The sequence below is a fragment of the Mirounga leonina genome, unplaced genomic scaffold (genome assembly GCF_011800145.1).
Source record: "Mirounga leonina isolate KUSES-001 unplaced genomic scaffold, KU_Mleo_1.0 Mir_128, whole genome shotgun sequence".
NCBI lineage: Eukaryota > Metazoa > Chordata > Mammalia > Carnivora > Phocidae > Mirounga > Mirounga leonina.
This window is the reverse complement of record NW_023270320.1, coordinates 3,691,218-3,709,133: the sequence shown is the minus strand read 5'-3', so window position 1 is coordinate 3,709,133 and position 17,916 is coordinate 3,691,218. Positions and strand designations below refer to the sequence as shown.

General features: G+C 42.1%; 1 protein-coding gene across 1 annotated transcript in view; it reads right to left on the bottom strand.

Moving 5' to 3' along the window:
* Positions 1-17,916, bottom strand: part of ZMAT4 (zinc finger matrin-type 4) — a 212,330-nt gene that overhangs the window by 75,149 nt on the left and 119,265 nt on the right. Inside the window, exon 3 of the mRNA XM_035003980.1 lies at positions 10,130-10,286. Within this exon, the coding sequence (XP_034859871.1) occupies positions 10,130-10,286 (157 nt within the window). The remainder of the gene's footprint in view (positions 1-10,129; positions 10,287-17,916) is intronic.

Here is a 17,916-nt window from a genome sequence, read left to right as displayed (position 1 = left end):
CCTATGGAGCATACTTCGGAAGCGTTTGCTATCAATCTTCTACTGTTGTTAAGACACACACACATTACAGCAACTTCAAACTCTTAAGGGTCAAAAATGAAAGAAAGGTTACTGCCAAGTTTGATGCCATTTCCTGTCAAGCCAATGATGTCTGAGAATCACATAAAAGAGAGTGCTCAATATCCATTTTTGCTAAGAATGATAGATGTATTCATAAAAGCTTATATGTGAAACAGTAACTTTAAGGGGCGATGAATCAACCAGGATAGATTAGGCTCTCCTGCAATAACAAACAACCCCAAAGTGTCACAATAAAGGCATCTTTCTTGTTCTTGCATAGTCTAATGTAGATTGAATGGCCCTCCTCTGTCTTGTAGCCTGGTCTTAAAGTAATGCACATTACATCTACACATAATCAATTCAAAGTCTGGGGAATGTAGGAAGCAAATGGATTTTGGATGAGGAACTTGTCTGCCACAAACACAAATTAATTTTCTTGTTAATCCTAAATACAAAACCTAATGTTCAGATTATGGATAATCTCAAAATTTCACTTTGATTAATGGGAGACAATGGGGAATACCTGTAGTTTACAGCCTTTTTCCTATGCTTCAGATTTTGACTACATAATTCATATTCTCTTCAAAAAAATTTTTAAAGAATAGCTAAATGATGTCTTCTTTAGCATTTTGAGTAAGAACACAGCCTCGTTCTTATTTCAGTTATCTTGTTTGTATGGGTTTATCACGAGAAAAGGGGGAAAAAACACTAGCTAGCAAGCATAATCTCAGGGCCTGTGGCTTTTGTCATGTGCCATCAGTTAAAAGAAGTTGGCCAAATACATGTGCACTCAGAATTTCAGAATGGGAACTCCTTTGGAAACAAGATCTTTGCAGATGTAATTAGTTAAACTGAGATCAGGTCATACTGAATGAGGGCGGGCCTGAAATCTAGTGACTGGTGTCTTTACAATAAGAGGAAGGACACAGAGACATACAGGGAAGACGGGCATGTGGCAGTGGAAACAGAGATTGGAGCATAAAGGTTAGAATGCCAAGGGACGCCAACAGCCACCAGAAGGCAGGAGGAGGCAAGGAAAGATTCTTCCTTAGAGCCTTCAGAGGGACCATGGCCCTGCCCACAACTCAGTCTCTGACTTTCAGCCTCCAGAACTATGAGAGAATAAATTTCTGTTCTTTTAAGCCACCCAGTTTATGCTAATTTGTTGCAGCAGCCCCGGGAAACTAATATAGATTGGATCATAGATTTCAACTAAGAATTAAAAATCACGAGTTATAAGCATACTAAGGCTTTGGCAAAATATGAGTAATATTCATCTGCTTAGTCTTTATAAATGTCTTAGAATTTTAGACCTAGTGGAGACATTGGCTATCACTCAAGTCTTACAGCTTCTCTGGAGAACTTTCTTGCTCTTAACAAGGGGAAGGATTCCCCTCATTCTCAATTCTTGGGGTACCTCCCCAAGGTACATCTCTCAAACTTTCCTCTGCCCTCAGTCACATCTATCTGCTGATCCCTGTCCCACCTGGTACCTCCCCCTGCTCCTCATAGGTGTGCAGAGCCCAGGAAAATGCTTGCCTTTTATATACAAACCCACACCAGCACCATTCTCTCTCTCCTGCCTCTTCCTTGAGATCATTAACAGGATCAGAGGTCAGCAAATCTTTCATGTAAAGGACCATGTAGCAAATAGTTTAGGCTTTGTGGACCATTTGGTTCCTGTCACAGCTATTCAGCTCTGCCACTGTAGCCCAAAATCAGTCTTGATGGAACATAAATGAATGTGTATGGTTGTGTTCCAGTAAAACTTTATTTATGGACTGAAATATGAATTTTATATATTTTTCTGGTGTCACAAAATATTCTTTTGATTTTTTTAAACCATTTACAAACATAAAAACCATTTTCGGCTTGCAGATCAGGTCAGATGCATGCAGCAGGTCAGATTTGGTCCTCAGGCCAAAGTCTGCTAATCCTTAATCTATATCCGTGGTACTCCACTGGAGTCAGATTTTCCCCCTAGGAAGCATTGGGCTATGTCTCTTAGAGACATTTTTTTATTGTCACAACTAGTGGGGCTCTTCTGGAATCTAGTGGGTAGAGGCCAGGGATGTTGCTAAACATCCTGTGGTGCACAGAACAACCCCTCCCCCAATGGAGAATGTCGAGACTCCTGAGACGAGAAACCTAGATTAAGGATTCCTTGGAGAAATTGAGACCCTTCCCTAATAATCCCCATTGGTTAGACGGTTATTAAGACCTCACTTAAATGGCTCTCCTCATAAATACTTTTCAGAACATTCCAACCACAATTACTTTAACCTATTCAATATCCTATTGTATTTGTAGACCTTCCCAGCATGTGGTTTATTGTATTCCTGTGTCTGTGTTCCCTCCTACTCCATGGGGAGCCTCCAGAGGGCAAGGGGTGTCTCATTCACCTTTGTGTTTCCAGGACACAGGATGGTTGTTGAGAGGGACTAAGCTAAGAAAATAATGAAATAAACCTCCATGTTATGAATTCTCTTATGGCAGCTACCAGATGAGGGAATTTCAACTTTGATGGAGAAATGACTTCTATCCCTTGGGGTGGACATTTTCTATCTGAGAATGCCAGCTTCGCTGGGTGAGTCAGTCACCAACAGTGGGCCCCATGCTCGATGCAGTCTGAACTACCTATGGCCAGAAAGCCTGGTGGGACTGGAGCTGGCTGAGCCTCCACTTAGTGAGAAGCTCCATTTAGAGGCAGCTAGGACTTCCTGCGGCCACTCCTGGAGGCAACAGTGACACATCTTAAGCATCGGTTGAGCTCCGTGTTAGAAGCTACACTGCCTTCCATGAGGCAGGGGCAATTGAGAGGCCACAGACAATAATGGATTTGGCAGAATCACCCAGCCCAGACTTTCCTCTGTCCTGCTCCCATATGACATACATGATGCCCCCTGGATTCCCAACTCAGCTTCCTTCTCCATCTCCTGATCTTTACCCAGAGATCTTCCCAGCTCACAGTTCATATCTGTCCCCACCCCAGCACCTTGCACTGGCTTCCTCCTAAGACTGCTGTGCTTCCTCCTAAGACTGCTGGTATCAGCTAGTCTGCACCCTGGATGGCTGGGCCAACACCTTTATTAATAGCTCCCTGCCTGGCACACATCCAGAGCCCCCAGCACACAATCCAAAGCCTCAGCGGCCAGCCTTTTGAGCATTCAGGCTGTTTCTCTCATCTTCCAACTTAACCCCTGTTCAGATCTGATCTCCTGCTTATTTCTCTTAGCTCTTCCCCTTTCCCCCTTATCTACCCAGTCACAATGGATTAATGTTTTGTTTGGCAGATTTCTGTGGCTGTTTTGATTCTTCTTTTTCCCCAGGTTTCTGTGACCGTGTACCCTGGCCCATACTTCTATGCTTGCACTAGTCCTCAAGCAGGGTCTGAATACCAGATTACATTTTTCTGTCTCTCTCTGTCATGGAGAAGAACATGACAGGCAAGCCTGTGTACAGGAATGTGGCAGAATTCAGAATAAGTGTGGAGACATGGTTCCTCTGTGAAGAGTGCTTAAAGACTTATGGGTGAGGTAAACTCACCCATAAGGGAAGCAGCCATGGACAATAGACAATAAGATATTTTAAGTGCAAAATATATGGCACAGCATTGAGAGAAGAGTAAATAAAAATAGCTCTGTTTCCTGAGTGGACAGAGCTAAGATTTATTGAGCACTGTGATAAGCACTTTGCATTTATCAACCAGCTCATATAATCATCATGGAAAACCCTTACTAGAAGTCATAGCATTATACCCACCGTACAGATGGGGAAAAGGAGGCTGAGGCAAGTGAAGTCCTCTGCTAACAAAGGGAGAGGCCCACATATGTCTCCCTTTAAAGCCAGTGCCATATGCCTTGAGATTTCCAGCAGCCATGACACACTTAGGAGACTGCGTGGAGATAATGCTTGGAAGATGAAGCTACGGAGACCCACAGGAGGAAGAGGGAAGGGCTTCTGGGCTATAGTACAGTGGCAGGGAAGGAGCAGCGGGCTGGTGGTACAGGAGACCTGTCTGGAGAAGGCGTGTGGAGCAGATAGAGGAAATAATGTGGGAGGCCCAGAAGAGCTCACCTGCACAAGCTCCTGCATGCTAGGAGAAGGAATTCACCTTGCTATCGATGGAAATAGACCAGAGGTCTAGTAATAAGTTGTATTTGGGGACTAAGACCCCGATCTGAAGATAGACCTTTTGTCCCTCAGGTAAGTCCCTGTCCAGAGTGACGTCAGTGTTGTCTACACTGCATTCGAGCTTCCCTGAGGTAGATATGTGGAATGCATATCAAGGACCGCCTTGTTTGGCCAAGTATTTTCTTAGGTCTGTGTCTGTCTTGAGGCTGCTATAACAAATTACCACATATCTAATGGCTTTAAACAGCGCAATTTTATTTTATTATCATTCCAGAGGTCAGAAATCTTAATTCCATATGCAATCTTAACTCCTCCTGTGTAATACCTATTCATAGACTCTGGGGATCAGGACTGGGACATCCTTGGAAACCACTATCTGGTCTCCTGCAGGCAGTGATCTTGCCCTCAGGGCTGGGTCAGTGGCAGACCTGCAGCCCTCCAGCACACACCCTTATGAGCCACCCAGGCAGCCACTTGGGAAAAGCCACAGTGAAGTGCCCAGGATCCCAGAATGAAGCCATCATACAGCGCACGTCCTCAAGGCTCTGTCTGGTTCCTCATCCTCCTCACTCTGTTGGAAGTGCTCACCTTCACCCACAGACTCAGCTTCTTGTGAGGGGCATCCAGGGCCAAATCCCAGTCCTCAGGGATTTGGAATTAATTAAGCAGAATTCGAGCAGCAGCAGCCTGACCTCTGAGGTTCGGCATCAGCTTCTAGCCCCTTATCACTTTGTGTTTCAATTCTGCTAACAGAGCTGCTTCTGCATTCCCGAGATCTGTACCCTCTTGGTTGTCTGGTTCCTTCTTTTATCATTGAAGATCTTGAGTTCTAGTCTTGAAAATGATTCACTATTGCATTTACTTGCCAATTATCAGTTCCAGATCCAGGGTGCTACCCCCCAGCTTAGTGACCGGGTCTCTCTCCTCCTGACAGGTCTCCTTCATGCCCAGGGCCCTTTTGTCCCCTCAGCCCAGCAGCCATCCCCTGACCCCCCATGCCCACTAGCACTGCCTAACTCCAGTGGGCAGCTCCAGTGCTAGGCCCTGCCTGCCTTGGTCATGGAACTCGTCCCAGACAGTCTTGTCTCCAAGGAGACACACACGATGTCCCTTTTTGCTGTTCCCAAGGTAGTATTTGAACAACCCCGTGTTAACCAGGAAGTCAGAGTCTTTGATAGAAAGGAGTTAGGCTGTCCCCCCACCTCATCAACTTATTTACCACATGCTCACCTGTGAATAACCTTCTACTTTCCAAAGCTTTTTAAATCTATCATTTGCTCCATAAAAGGGCCAATGAGGTAACAGCATCTGGAGTTAGAATGAAATGACAGATGAGACAAGTGAAGTTGGAAAGGATGATGGATCTCCCAAAGATCACACAGCACCGTAGGCCAAGCTGGGGCCTGGGCTCCTGTCTCCTGACTCCCAGGCCATCATTCTCGCTGCCTATCAGGTTAGTGGGTCAAGCCTGCAGGTAGCATTGGGCGGAGAATCGGGGTGGAAAGACTTTAAATGTCATCTAGGCTGATGTCTCTGGATGGAATCCCCTCAAGAAATGCCCTGCCAAGTATCAACCAGCTTCTGCTTCAGCAACACCCCGCCCCCTCGGCCACACATCCCACCCGAGTCTGCTCTCAGCTCCAGGGCCTGCTACTCTGGAGGGACGGCTTACACAGCAGCATACCTGAGCAGGGCGCTGCTCTCTCCAGCATCTTGATCCAGTTGGTTGGCTTTCCTTCTGGTTTCATTACAGAAATCTAATATCTCTGAAACTTAGTAATCATTTTCTTATCTTGAGCTCAGATCTAACTCCTTAATTTTCTACCCACTCATTGGGTACATCTGTTGCATCCAAGCACACACTCACACACTCCCTTACATGCACTCACACTCACACATGCATACACGTTCTCACATATTCTCACACACACTCACATACTCTCACATTCTCACACACTTACACTTACGCATGCACACTCACACTCTCACATTTACACATGCATACACACTCATATATTCTCTCACACACTCTCATATTCTCACACACTCACACGCACACAAACACACTCACATATTCTCATAATGCTCTCGCACACTCACATGCACACACATACACACACCCTCACACACACTCCCACATATTCTTACACACTTTCTCTGACACTCACACATGCATACACATATATTCTCTCACACACTCACATATTCTCACACACTCCTTTACACATATACATTTACATAGTCTTACATACTCTCACACCCACGCACACATAAACACACACTTTTGTGTATTCTCACAATGTTCTCTCACACTCACACATGCACACACATGCACACATGCTCACCTATTCTCACACACTCCCACTCACACACACTCATATATTTTTACATACTCTTTCACACTCACACACACACATACACACACATACCATGAATCTCTTTTTTCCCATAACAGCCTTCCAAAGATTTGCCCCTGAGCAATCTTTTCCATGCTCAACCACCTCTGCTTCTTTTATTCTCCCCCTGAAGAGAGGATTGTCATGCCTTTCACTGTTCCAACCTCTGGACTATACCTCCTCTAAATCCTTCTCATGGTGTGGCAACCCCGGCCAGCCTCCAATCTGGGCTAGACCTCCATGCTGAGGTCTGCTGACCCTTCGAGAATACAGTGGGCTGAGAATTCTCCTCAAGCTTTCATCATGAACGAGAACAGAGATTCTGAAGCACACTAAACAACAAGAATGGGAGCTGGTATTCGTGCCAGCAGCTCTGTCAAGCATTTCAGAAATCCTAGCAAACACGTTCCCATCTGGAGAAGACAACTCTAACTGCAATAATTCTGCGAGATATCCAGTTGATGCTTGATCGAAGCACATCTTGAGTAGGTGGAAAGGTAATGATTCACAGACACCAGTTGCTCACCCTCATCCGACAGAGTAGCTGGGGGAAGCACTGAGTTGTGCTTCAATTATCCCTACCCAGAAATCACTACGGTTCAAGAGCCTGCGATTCTGGGAGGGGTAGCTTGCACGGCACACCTGAGCAGGGGACTTGCTTCTCTCTAGCATCTTAATCCAGTCAGTTTGGGTTTTATATGTTCTTTTTTTTCCCCTTTTGCTTTCATTACGGAAATAATTTCAAGCCAAGCTGGTTGATTAGGCAGAGCTGTTCCTAGATGTGCATAGGGCAGCCACAGCTTAGAGGGTGACGTCCTTCAAGAATGGTCACTGGGCTTGGCCTCAGGCAGCAAGGAAGGATGGCAGGCCATCCTGACTCTATTCAGGGAGCTGGAGAGATTGAACTTAGTAGCTCAGGAAGCCCATGGCCTAGGTGTTCTTTTCTCGTGCCTCTTGGTCCTTATCCTTACTTATATCATGTGAATTTGTGTTTGAGATCAAGCTTCAACCTATATCCTCAGTCTGGTCACCAGGTTCCTGATTTGTTCCTTACACTTGACTTCTATCCCAGTCCTCTTGTCTTAAATTATGGTGCCCTGTCACACTCTAACAGCCTTTACTTTCACCAGCCTGCAGCCAGGGCCCTGCTACCACCTAGCAGACTTTCCCAATGCCAGTACCCAGCTTGTTCTCTGCAGGATCTCTGTCCCTAGACTCTCATTGCTAGGTACCATTCTCCCATTAAGCCTTCAAATCGTATCCTCTGCCACACCTCCCAATGCCTACCCTCTGCTTATCCTTGTACCTAATGACTCACCTGGCCCTAGCAGGACACACTGCTTCCTCTGGCCCCTGCCAGCAGCTGGGTTAACACCAACCCAAGCCCAGGGAACAATTTAGCTCCCAGACCCTCTAATTCTGTCTGGTGTTGCTATCCTCCAAGACCCTTTCGGGTCCAAGCAGCTTTAAAGAGAACGGATGAGAGCCTAAGCTCCAGAAGGGGAATGTGCAGCCTGGGCACTGTGAGTTAGATGAGGAAGGGAGATTCTGGCATAAAGCAGCTGAAATCTGTTTCCCCAGCTCAAGATACAAGCTGATAGAGCTACTTACTTCCCACCCCACCCCCATCCCCTTCTGGCCTAACTGGCACCGTGACTTTGGTCACACTGAGGACTGGGCCAGCTCTGTGGACATCAAGACAAAGTCATGAAGTAAAGGTTGCAGTTTAAGTGCTCTTGATTTTTCCTTTGGAATATACTGATGGGAACTAACAAATTACCCCCAAGTTATATTTACCAGCTCGTAGGGTATTTGAATTCAGGAAAACAAACTGGTGCTTGGTTATCTGGAGGATATATTTAAATTCACAAAGAACCATTTGTGCCATGTGGTGATTTTTTTTTACAGAAATAATAACTCTCCCCTTTGCTAATTGACATGATAAACAAAGATAGAGCTTCCCCTCTTCCATCACTACATCCAAAATTAAATTTAACAGCAATTCTCTGCTTAGGCAGAAAGAACAAATGGGCTAGTTACTCATTCATGGAAAACAGGTAAAAATTTTCCAGTGACTATTTCTTTGAGGTGTCTATTTTAGGAAATTTGGTGGGGAGTAGGTTACAAGGTGAATATCCAACCTTTTAGAGAGCAAGAATCAGGAGTTACAACCGAGTGACTGCTTATAAAATGCTAGCACACGGAGTGTGCCCAGGAAAAAGCTGAGCTAAGCTCCAGATTTCAGGTGTTTTGCAACCCTGTCCTATATCTGAATATCATAGTCACCTTTACAAAAACAATACCCTTTAGTTAAACTGAGTAGAAAAATACAGTGGGAAGATTACTTGCTATTCTCTAGGTGAAAGAAGATATTTTTCCTAAGGAAAACACTGGTGAGAATAAAAGCCAAGTATTGTTTTAGGCTCTCTCCAATCTCCAAAATACCATTTAAAAAATAATTATGCCCACGATTTATGCACGATTCATTAGACAGATAAAATGCACTGCTAAATTTTAATTGCATTGGAAGAGTAGACATCATGAAATATACCCCAACTTCTTGGGATTATAACCCAGCCTGGCAACATCTTCATCATAATTTAAACTTTTTCCAAATAGTCTAACTCGATTCAATTATAACAGTATTTTAGTTTCATAATTGGATAGACTTATGAAGAATTATTTTAGTTAAGCAATTACAGGGTCAAATGATCTTTTATCAATATTTAAGCTTTTTGTTGTGAAAGTTAACAGGCTTGAATTACAGACAACAACAGGAATTGTCACCTCAGGGGCGGGGGTGGGGAATAAAAAACACCTTAGTTGTCTGCAAAGGAAACTGTTTTTGTTTTTTTTTAATATTTTATTTATTTATTTGAGAGAGCGAGATGAGAGAGAGTACATGAGAGGGGGGAGGGGCAGAGGGAGAAGCAGACTCCCTGCCGAGCACGGAGCCCGATGCGGGACTTGATCCCGGGACTCCAGGATCATGACCTGAGCCGAAGGCAGTTGCTTAACCAACTGAGCCACCCAGGCGCCCAAGGAAACTGTTTTTAAAGACCACAGTTTTCCTCGTGCCCACCCTCACCAAGATAAGGGCAGGATGATAGCCTGCATTACACAAGCGCAGGCAGTGAATCGACCCACTAGACACAAAACACCACCTGTTACCCATACGGATTACACACTGAAGCTACAGAAGAACAGCATTCATTATATAATAGGTACAGTATCTTACATAAGATATAATAAATATGATAGACAACATCTTGCAGGATGCAAACAGCCTTGCAGAAGATGCCAGCTGCTGAATTACTAATCTGACGGAGCCAGGGTGAGAGAATGAGCACCTGCAATTGTATTTAATAGTCTTAGGACAGCAAGGTCTGCCGGGCTACCTGCCCACCCCTTTAGGTTTCGAAGGACATCTACTTTTAGACTCTATTCAGGCAGCCTCTTCTGAAGAGGGAGCACAATTAACAGGACAGGCGCAGCGCTCCGACTTCAGGGTCTCCTGTGGTCATTGTTCACACACATACCTGTGGTCTTTAGTGGGGTTTTCTCTCCTAGCAACAGTTTTAACCTTTTGGCATGGATTTTGCCTTGATAATGTGAGTCAGCCACCACTGCCGAGGTAAAGGACATGTTACAGAGTGTACAGCACTTATTCTTATCCACCATATCAGCGTCACTTCCCTACAAGGAAGAAAGAAAAAAAAATAACATTAGAGGGAACCCCGAGTCCTAAAATTTATTTTTTCCCATTCCCTTCTGTTGAAAATAAGATATACCATAGACTTTTTTTTATTATGTTATGTTAATCACCATACATTACATCATTGTTTTTGATGTAGTGTTCCATTATTCATTGTTTGTGTATGACACCCAGTGCTCCATGCAGTACATGCTTTCTCATTGAAATGTCTGGTTTTTGCTCTGCAACCTTTTTTTTCTTCATGACAATCATCATCAAAACATTTTTAGTTACGGACTTCAACCTACATTTATTTAGTGCCTACTAGTGCCAGACACAGGGAATACAGGACACATGTACAAATGTGAGCTACCCAAGGAAAACAGGGTCCACGATGAGGTGAGAGCACATTGCGTCTGTCACCATGAGGGAGACAGTCTCTAATTGTAACCATTACACTCATTTAAGTAAGTAAAATATCAGAGTTCAGATGGCCTGAATTATTTAGCAGAAATTATCATTTGGCATTCAGCTCTGTCTTTCACCAATTTTAGCCTCACCAGGATACATGGCCACATATTCAAGATTTTCTTTTTTAAGATTTCTTTAATGACTTGAACATTTTTCTTAATTAACTGGAGTATATATCATAAAGTTAAGATGACCATGCTGGCTGAATTTTCTAGGAGAGTTTGTATAATTTTCTTTTCTTTGGGAACAGTGATCAGTTAAACCCAGCACAAAATACTTAAATTCAGCTTGATTTTTATTCTTTTGTAAGACAATGAAAGTGAAGCATGAATCAGAAAAAAATAAATCCTTTGTTAGATCATGTGACCTGGCTATTGTGCACAAAGACCATCAATTACCTATATCATACAAGGGGAAGATTAATCCATGGGCTCCCTTCCTGCTAGTTAGAAATTGAGGGTAAGGCAGACTCTCAGATAAGGAGTTAATCTATTCCTTAATGGGACAGCAATCATGAAGCATCTTTCTATTAAAGAGCAGCCTTGGATGAGGACCTGGCTCTATAATAGCCCCTTCTCTTATTCTAAGCAGGCCCAAAGAGTGCAATTTAAAATGGCATGAGCAGAAGGATGAAGGTGGGGATAGGATGGAAAAAAGGGAATTATGTATTTTCTGCAAAATAATAAGATGTCCAGACTGCTGGAGAGAGTGTTGTCTTGCAAATTATGTGGCAGTTAGAAACATAACTCATTTCTCTTTAAGGCATTCATCTGTAATATTTCTCTCATAATTAATGTTCATCTTTGGGAGGAATATTATCATCACTGTGTGTGGGGGGGTACCCACTGCCATTTATTCTCTTGACCTTAGATTATTAAATCTTAGTCTACCTCCCTGACCCCTTCATCACAGCTAATGGGTGAGATTTGAGGAAATGTAGTGCCAGGGGTTGGGGATCATTGAGAGGAAATGGACCCTATATAAAGAAGAGAAGCTCCTCCCAGAGGTTTTTTCCTGGACAGAGACAAATATTTAGGGCAGGACACCTGGTTAAGGCATGAGGCTATGTCTACTGAGTCATCCTTACTGATGATATTTAAAGCTTTGAGTTCCTTTGAGTTTTCCCTTCACCCTCAGAAATAAATTAATTAATTAATTAACTAAATCACTAATTATTTCACACCTTTGTGCTGTATACTATGGGAACTAACTAGACCAAGCAGGACAGGGAAGAGTTGGCGTTTCTTCACCTACCTCTCGAACCATACTTAGGAGATGCCACAGAACCCATGGAGAGAGTTAGAGCCCAGAGATAACAGGAAATTACAAATCAGGGAGTTACTGAAGTGTCTGAGCCTAGTAAATGAGGAGTGGATACCTCATGAGGGCTGAAAGACCCAAACTGGTACTTTCCATTATATTTTAAGGGATATTGATCTTACATTAAAAAAAAAGAAAAGAAAAGAAAAAGAAGGTTGTTAAGGTGAAAGTGGATGCTTGAATTACTCATTTTTCACCTTATTATGCATACTTTAAGCCAAACCATGTAATTTTTCTTAAAATTAGTAGTAAGGTCATAAGCCAAAGCTTATGATCTATACTCTACACCTATTTACAATCTGTGCATCTCTTCTGCACTTCTAGCAAAAGTACCAGCCAAACTTCTCCCTGGAGCTATAAGATGTAGACATTTCTACAGAAAGGCTGGAAGCCCAACACAGGGACTGGTATCAGGATATGAAGTATACTCAGAAATAGTTTCTAGGGCAAAGAATTGCCTTTAAACTGGTTAATGATCAATTGATTTAGGATACTCATTTATTCAACACATTTTTAAGGACCTGCCAAATATGTTAGATGCTGTGTTAGATGAGTATGACTCTGTTCTCTGTTATTAAGGAGGTTGGGAGCTGGAGAATTGGAGAGGGCATCAGAAATTAAAGGAAAATAGTATAATCAAGAAAACAAAAAGATGGAAAAACATTCCATGCTCATGGATTGGAAGAATAAACATTGTTAAAATGTCTATGCTATCCAGAGCGATCTATACCTTCAATGCCATCCCAATCAAAATTCCAATGACATTTTTCAAAGTGCTGGAACAAACAATCCTAAAATTTGTATGGAACCAGAAAAGACCCTGAATTGCCAAGGAAATGTTGAAAAAGAAAAACAAAGCTGGGAGCATCATGTTGCCCGATTTCAAACTATATTACAAAGCTGTGATCACCAGGACAGCATGGTACTGGCACAAAAACAGACATATAGACCAATGGAATAGAAGAGAGAGCCCAGATATGGACCCTCAACTCTATGGTCAAATAATCTTTGACAAAGCAGGAAAAAATATGCAATGGAAAAAAGACAGTCTCTTCAATAAATGGTGCTGGGAAAATTGGACAGCCACATGCAGAAGAATGAAACTCGACCATTCTCTAACACCATTCACGAAGATAAACTCAAAGTGGATGAAAGACCTCAATGTAAGATGAATCCATCAAAATCCTAGAGGAGAACATAGGCAGTAACCTCTTTGACATTGGCCACAGCAACTTCTTTCAAGATACATCTCCAAAAGCTAGTGAAACAAAAGCAAAAATGAACTTTTGGGACTTCATCAAGATAAAAAGCTTCTGCACAGCAAAGGAAACCGTCAACAAAACAAAGAGGCAACCCACAGAATGGGAGAAGATATTTGCAAATGACACTACAGATAAAGGGTTGGTATCCAAGATCTATAAAGAACTTCTCAAACTCAACACCCAAAAAACAAATAATCAAGTCAAAAAATGGGCAGAAGACATGAAAAGACATTTCTCTGAAGACATACAAATGGCTAACAGACACATGAAAAAATGTTCATCATCATTAGCCATCAGGGAAATTCAAATCAAAACCACATTGAGATACCACCTTACACCAGTTAGAATGGCAAAAATGGACAGGGAAAGAAACAACAAATGTTGGAGAAGTTGTGGAGAAAAGGGAACCCTTTTACACTGTTGGTGGGAATGCAAGTTGGTACAGCCACTTTGCAAAACAGTGTGGAGTTTCCTCAAAAATTTAAAAATAGAGCTACCCTATGACCCAGCAATTGCACTACTGGGTATTTACCCCTAGACACAGATGTAGTGAAAAGAAGGGCCATATGCACCCCAATGTTCATAGCAGCAATGTCCGCAATAGCCAAACTGTGGAAAGAGCCGAGATGCCCTTCAACAGATGAATGGATAAAGAAGATGTGGTCCATATACACAATGGAATATGACTCAGCCATTAGAAAGGATGAATACCCAACTTTTGCATCAACATGGATGGGACTGGAGGAGATTATGCTAAGTGAAATGAAGTCAAGCAGAGAAAGTCAATTATCATATCGTTTCACTTATTTGTGGAACCTAAGGAATAGCATGGAGGACTTTAGGAAAAGGAAGGGAAAAATGAAGAGGGGGAAATTGGAGGGAAAGATGAACCATGAGAGACTATGGACTCTGAGAAACAAACAGGATTTTAGAGGGGAGGGGGTTGGGGGGATGAGGTAGCCCAGTGATGGGTATTAAGGAGGGCACGTACTGCATGGAGCACTGGGTGTTATACAAAAACAATGGATCGTGGATCACCACATCAAAAACTAATGATGTATTGTATGGTGACTAACATAACATAATAAAATTTAAAAAAAAAAAGAAAACATAGTCTTCTATTGGACTCACACTCTCCCAATCATAAAATTTAAAAAAACATTAAAGTAGGGTGCCTGGGTGGCTCAGTTGGTTAAGCGACTGCCTTCGGCTCAGGTCATGATCCTGGAGCCCCTGGATCAAGTCCCGCATCAGGCTCCCTGCTCGGCGGGGAGCCTGCTTCTCCCTCTGACCCTCCCCCCTCTCATGTGCTCTCTCTCATTCTCTGTCTCAAATAAATAAATAAAATCTTTAAAAAAAATAAAAATAAAAAAATAAAAAACCATTAATGTAAATTAAGCCTATTTGTGTGGATTTTCATCTCCAAGCATTTCTCATGCCTTCCTTATCACTTCTTGTCTAACCCTGTCTTTCTAGAATTGGTTCAGTTTAACCATCACTTCCTTGAGATTAAGCTTTTTCTGCCTCCCTCTACAAAATTGAACATTGACCTTAGGTTCTCTATGTGTCCTGTACATCTTTTATAATAGAACACTGAATTATTGCATGTGTCTGTTTTCATGTTTGGCCCCCTCACAAGCCTACAAAACTCCTTAAGATCAAGGAAATCATCTCACTGGTATTGAAGCCCCAGCACCTGGCAGAATGACTGTCACACAGGGGGATCTATACATGTTTACTGAGTGAGTGGTGTTGAGGGTTGGTTCGTGAGATTAGTAATTCGCATGACATGAAAATCAAAAGAGGAGACAGATAATGCAAGGAGGTCTAGTTGCCAGCCAAAAATCTTTCAGACTGAGAGGACAATGGCCAGGAAAAGAACCAGAGGTATCAGCAACTTATAAATTAACTTGAAGGTTCAATTAGGGGAATATTGTCCTAAAATTTATGTTAGTTTCATCACAGTTTTAATATATATTCCTAGCTTTCTGCTCTCCTGGGCAATATGATCCTATAATCATATAGGAAAATCAAAGGATAATAGAAGAACAATAGTTAGGCAAGAAAATAACATGGAATATAGCTATGCCATAGTTGTAGAAGAGGGACCAAGAAAGTTTAAGTCTTGGACAATAGAGAAACTGTATTAGTGTCCTGAGAAGTTAGGCAGCCTTTGAAGCCAGCAGAACATGTTTACTGGATATTTTACTGAAAAAGCCAATGTAATTCACATGATACAATTGTAAATACCACCAACTTGGACTATTCTAATGACCCTGGTGGAGACACAACAACACAGGAAGAACCTCAATACGAACCAAGTGCCTGCAAAGTGGTAGAATTTAATTGTGTACTCTTGGCTATCTAAATCTCAAATTAATGGCTTCTTACAGCTACAGATCATATCATCTTTACTGGAGTTTTCCACTGCACCCACAGCAATGTTGATATATGGCTCAGGGCAGAAATTCCATAAAGTTTGATGAACTGACCTCAATGAATATATTTAGTTTCTGGCTTAAAGAACTGCAAATGGCCCCAAGATATCAAATAAATGAAGGGGAGTCTAAGATTATCCTAAATTATGGGTTTAAAACTGGAGGTAAAAATTCAGACTTTTTCAATGTAATGTCCGCATTGCTGGAAGAAAAAAAAAAGTTGTGAAGTAGCCTAAGGCTGCATAGTCAAAGCATTTTGCAAAGGTAAGAAGTTTTCAGAAGAATTCAGTCAAGATGGAAAAGGCTGGCTGATTCTGGCCAGAAATCAAGTCCTGAAAGCCCTTTTTATATCTTATAAGTTTTTGGTTTTGTTTTTTTTTTTTTTAAAGATTTTATTTATTTATTTGAGAGAGAGAATGAGATAGAGAGAGCATGAGAGGGGAGAGGGTCAGAGGGAGAAGCAGACTCCCTGCTGAGCAGGGAGCCCAATGCGGGACTCGATCCCGGGACTCCAGGATCATGACCTGAGCCGAAGGCAGTTGCTTAACCAACTGAGCCACCCAGGCGCCCTTTTGGTTTTGTTTTTTACTTAATTCAGATAACTGCCTTCATTCTCCTTCAGGTGCATACAAAAAGCCTGAGAGGGATTTTCACTTCCAGAATGCCAGACTGAGAAATTCTGTACAATTGCTCCCAGCAAAACAACAATAACTACTAAAGATTATTTTTTAAAAAAATTCTTTAAAGTCTCTGGAAATTATACTAAGAGAAAACAGCAAATTAAGAAATATTTATTTAAAAAATATATTAACTCCCAGTAAGAATAGCAAGAGTCTATGGCACTTTAGAGATAACCCTCTCCCTCCCTACCAACTGTCCAGGTAAGCATGACAGAAGTTCCATTCTGATTGGGTGTGGTCAAGAAAATAGGGCTCCCTCTCCCATCAGCTCCCAGTTAGGGGGTATTAGGAAGGTCAGACAACCAACATTTATAGCCCTTTAGCTCCAAGATGCAGAAGATAAATTCTGGCAATGTAGCCAAGAGATCAGATATTCTCTTCCCCCACCCACACTCATTCATAGGACAGGAGCTCTATCCTAGGCCCAGCAGACAAAGAATATTGGGACCCTGATTGCTCTTGCCCAGCTTGCTTGTAGGACAAGGGCTCCATGCCAGGAGAGACAAATTGAGAAGACCAGACCCTGACACTTATGCCTAGCTAATAAAGCAGGACTGTCATCTAGGAGAAGCAAGCCACTGTCCCTGTTCCTTACTCTGAAGCAGAGGCTCAGAATGTTTTCCATAAGAACAGATGGGGAACAAAGAGTCCATAAGAAGAGAAAGCTTTTAAACTCTCTCCAAAGGAACTGACTTCATTTGAAATAGAGTATTGAAAGGTTTAAGCCTAAGGTTACCCTTAAAAACAATGGAGATTTTGCTAGTAAACAATTAAGAGAAAGCTGATAGCTCCATTAGAGCAACAAGCTAAACCATAGTCCAACTAGCTTACCAGAGAGAACCAGGGAAAGAGATAGCTCGGGAGAGCCTTTCTGGAGTCAGAAAAAACTTCAAAGACTTCACTCAAAAACTAGCCTTACAAAAAGTACAAAATTTAATTAGATCACACTGTGCAGCATTTATACTCCAGGGCATTGACAAAAACAATAGAGCAATTATCCAACAATTAACAGAGCCTAAAAGATGAGTATGATTCCAGTAGTGGCAGGCAGTTTAACAGAGATCAGAAAAAGAGACAGTCAAAGAAAGTCCTGTACAAATCACTGCCATCCCACAGTGACTTTCTCATTCCTAAAGCTGAGCTGCTGAGCAGGGACATTAGTGGCTGCACATCTTGGAAAAATAGACACTATTAAAATAGCCTCAGGCATTAAAGTAGCCAAGACATTGGACAAATAAATAAGCAAACAACAAAAACAAGCTCTGGAGCATGGGGTAATCTGTACCCAGCATCACTACAACATATTAACTAAAATATTCAGTTCTCAACAACAACAATTATAAAACATGCAAAAAATTCAGGAAAGTATAACCTATACAAAGGAAAATAACTACAGAAAGGTCTCAGATGTTAAATTTAACTGGCAAAGACTTCAATGCAACTTCAAAGATTTCAAGCAAT